Here is a 4,381-nt window from a genome sequence, read left to right as displayed (position 1 = left end):
TCGGTGAGGCACCCCAGCCTGTCCCTGCCAGTTTTCGTATCAGGCAGTTCCTTTTGCCAATTTTCGGAGGTTGCTTCAAGTGTTTTGTATGTCAACTGTCGATCCAAAATGACGACAAGGTATTTAGGGTTCTGGTCAGATGGCAGTGATATGCTATCGATGGCGATGTTTAGTTGTCTTTGAGATTCTCTGTTGTTTAAGTGGAAAACTGATGATACTGTTTTATTTGTGTTCATTTTGAGGTACCATTTGTCAAAGTAATTTTTCATTTTGGTCACATCTTGGCATAGGTGGGTTTCTATATCATTCCAAGATCTTGATTGGTATGATAGAGCCCAGTCATCAGCGTACCCCAATTTCATTGATGTTGTGTTTGGCATGTCACTGATATAAACATTGAAGAGTGCTGGTGCAAGAACTGACCCCTATGGTACTCCGTTTTTATTCGTTTGACTTTGCTTGTGTACCACCTAGCAATACGTGGAATTTCCTTGGACCAGTTATTTGAGACAGGAGATTAAGAATTTTTCTGCATTTGATAATCTTGGCTAATTTAAAGATAAGGCCGCCTGTCCACACTGTATCGTATGCTGCAGACAAGTCAATTAGCACAGTTCCAGTTTTTATTCTTTTCTGAAAGCCTGATTCAATATGGGAGGTAAAAGCTATGACCTGTTCTGTTGTGCATCTGTTTTGTTGGAACCCAGCTTGTTCTTTTGGGATAGCAGTTTGCAGGGCTGGTGTTATTCTTGTTAGGATTACTTTCTCAAGCAATTTATATAGGAAAAAAGTAGGGATATTGGTCTATAACTGGAAGGATCGTTCGCTGGCTTGTTTGGTTTTAGGATAGCAATAACTTTTGCATGCTTCCACGTCGGAGGGTACTTTCCTTTATCAAGGATATCAGTCATTGCAGTAGACAACCATTCCATTGCGTGCGGTCCAAGGTGAGTGAACATGTCAAGGTAAATACCATCCACTCCTGCAGATTTGCCGTTTTTCATAGTTTTCAGAGCATTTTGAATTTCATTGGGACTGATAGGTGACGCCAGTGTGTGACGTATTGGATAAAATAGAAAAAGGCTGTTTGCAGGAACTGGGCAAATCTCGTTCTCTAGTCGATTGTGTCAGTCATTGCTCTTCACAAACTACATGTACTGGAGCAAGTGTCGACCAACATGGGAATTGTTATCTCCACAAATACTGTCCCAATATCACTAGCTGTACAGTAAAGAACACAAGCCATATGTTTTGGATTAAGTTGTGTGCGCATGGGGTATGGAATGACACAACTCAAACTTGCTGTAATTTCGTGGATGGATTTCAATATGGTTGTAAAGAATTGTATTCTAAGTGTTCTGATCTTATCAAATTAGGGTACGAGAGAGGAACCCATAAAATTTATCTTGACCCGGATCGAGATGGTCTAAACTCATTCCCGGTTTTCTGTTGGGTTGATCCAAGTAAGAATAAGGCTTCAGTGAATTTAATGAAAAATTATGGAGATAAGAACCTGAGCCTTACCTGGAGGAAATATGTAGATGGGTTTGAATTCGATTTGCTCAACAGGTTTTTAGGATTAGAAATTTGGCACAAACTCTCTAATGCTGGATGCAACAAGTTACATGTATACTTTGAAATAGAAGGGTCACCTAATTCACGAGTTCAGCGTACGTATAAAGGTATAAAACTTCATGGTCATGAGAGAGGGTATGCGTTTACTTTTGAAAGTACGTCTTTTTATTCAACTAATGACTTTAAAAATAGTGCTTATTTTGGTGACTGTTTTGGTCCACTACAAAATGTATCATTTTCGACTTGGGACAATGACAATGATGGGAATTCTAGTGAAAACTGTGCAAAGAGAGCTGAGTCAGGCTGGTGGTATTCAGGATGTGACAACCCGTGTAACATCTTTGGCTACAAATTATCGTACTTGAACACGAAGCCAAAGTATCAGGTGTTTTCGGTAATTGGACTGGATATGGAAACAGTGTCAGCGGAGAAAGGACACTTTGCTATGTTTCTTGAATGTGATTAGGAAAACAGCAATTGCTAGAAGAAAATCGAATCATTATTCAAGTTAACATCTTTATCACTGATTTGTTTTAACAACCGTTGTTCATTACAATTACGATGATTTTTCATATTCATAATCTTTCTAATACAAATAATCAATCACGTGATTTTATGACTTTTCAACCATTTTGGAAGTTTAAACAAATAAAATAAAATAACTCCCAATCACAAAAAAAGTAAAAAAAAAACGTTACAAACAGAATAATTTTCACGAAAAAATTGCAACAAAAACAAACAAACAACACAAAAAACACACACAAAAACAAGCATAAAAAATATATAGATAAATAAAAACCAAACAACCGAACAAAATAAAAATAGGCCTTAGAACTGATTAAATCTATTGTTGAACCCTTTTGATGATACGATCGGTGTGTATGATCTTAGTCATGTTTTATTCCTTTTAAAGCTCGGACAAGGAGTCGACAACAAGAAACAAAGAAACAACTATAGACCATAGTCCGCTTTAGATGACTTTGTATGATGTAATTTCTTATTCCTTTTGAATATCGGTCAATGAGTCGAACACACTGTGAGATAGAAATAGATAATCCTAGTTATTTGCCTATTTCCTTCTTACAATTCTCATTTACACGATCTACTGTATCTATTTTTTTGTCTATGTTGAATCTCGAAGAAATAAATAATAGTGTTCAAACGGAATGGAACATTCAAAGACAAAAACATGTAGACAAACTTTTCGGGGTTTCCCTGTGTCAACAAAACACGATGAATGAAAAACTGGAGAAGAACGGGAGAGAAAACAACGTCCTACTTTTATCATCAACCTTCATTCGTGTTACATTTATCTTTTGGACGATGGGCAAAAACATGAAAAATCAACATTATCCGTCTTCTGTGACCAATCCTTACAAAACGGTGTAATATCCGAAATGTGACCTAAAACTGAAAATTAAAAATAATAATAATAATAATAATAATAATAATAATAATTATAATAATAATAATAATAATAATAATAGTAGTAATAATAATAATAATAATAATAATAATAATAATAATAATAATAATAATAATAATAATAATAATAATAATAATAATAATATATAATAATAATAATAAATAATAATATAATAATAATAATAATAATAATAATAATAATAATAATAATAAATAATGATGATGATAATAATAATAAAAATAATAATAATAATAATAATAAAAATAATAATAATAAATAATAATAATAATAATAATAATAATAATAATAATAATAATAATAATAATAATATAATAATAATAATAATAATAATAATAACAATGAAGATGATGATGATAGATGGTGATGACAATGATGATGATGGTGATAATAATAATAATGATGATGATGATAATAATAATATAATAATAATAATAATAATAATAATAATAATAATAATAATAATAATAATAATAATAATAATAATAATAATAATAACAATGAAGATGATGATGATGATGGTGATGACAATGATGATGATGGTGATAAAATAATAATAATGATGATATGATAATAATAATAATAATAATAATAATAATAATAATAATAATAATAATAATAATAATAATAATAATAATAATAATAATAATAATAATAATAATAATAATATAATAATAATAAATAATAATAATAATAATAATAATAATAAAATAATAATAATAATAATAATAATAATAATAATAATAATAATAATAATAACAATGAAGATGATGATGATGATGGTGATGATAATGATGATGATGTGATAATAATAATGATGATGATATATAATAATAATAATAATAATAATAATAATAATAATAATAATAATAATAATAATAATAATAATAATAATAATAATAATAATAATAATAATAATAATAATAATAATAATAATAATAATAATAATAATGAGTTATTTATGTATCGCTTAACTTCCACAAAAGTGATCAGCGGTGCTTTATTTACAATAATAATAGGATTCAATAGTCTGTTGTCACGTCGCCCAGCAAAGGCAGCCATTTTGGTTCTAAACATAGAAAATCTATCCTTTTTATTCTTCTTCCTGGCTAAAACTTTTCATATGCCTTGTGATCACAATGTGTAAAAGTCAAACATGATCAGATTTATAATGGGTTTTTTTCCCTTCTGGATACGCATTTATGCTCGTCGGAGAAATATTTCATAATGGTGTCCGCCATTGTTCCGATAGTTTAGTGCCAGTTACTAAGTTACCATGCGTCATTACGAGGGAATTGACGTCATGACCGTTGAAGCGTATCGCCATTCAAACATTCATTCTTTAACAACTTGGAGAATACT

General features: G+C 30.2%; 1 protein-coding gene across 1 annotated transcript; it reads left to right on the top strand.

Moving 5' to 3' along the window:
* The first annotated feature begins 1,253 nt into the window (after window positions 1-1,253).
* On the top strand, window positions 1,254-2,186 carry LOC144958885 (ficolin-2-like). The gene has a single exon (XM_078891151.1). The coding sequence runs from the start codon at window positions 1,490-1,492 to the stop codon at window positions 2,039-2,041; it is 552 nt and encodes a 183-aa protein (XP_078747277.1). The 5' UTR covers window positions 1,254-1,489; the 3' UTR covers window positions 2,042-2,186.
* Window positions 2,187-4,381: the final 2,195 nt, after the last annotated feature.

The sequence above is a fragment of the Berghia stephanieae genome, chromosome 13 (genome assembly GCF_034508935.2).
Source record: "Berghia stephanieae isolate SIO BIC M18660-M18661 chromosome 13, UCSD_Bste_1.3, whole genome shotgun sequence".
NCBI lineage: Eukaryota > Metazoa > Mollusca > Gastropoda > Nudibranchia > Aeolidiidae > Berghia > Berghia stephanieae.
This window is presented reverse-complemented; position numbering and strand designations above follow the sequence as displayed.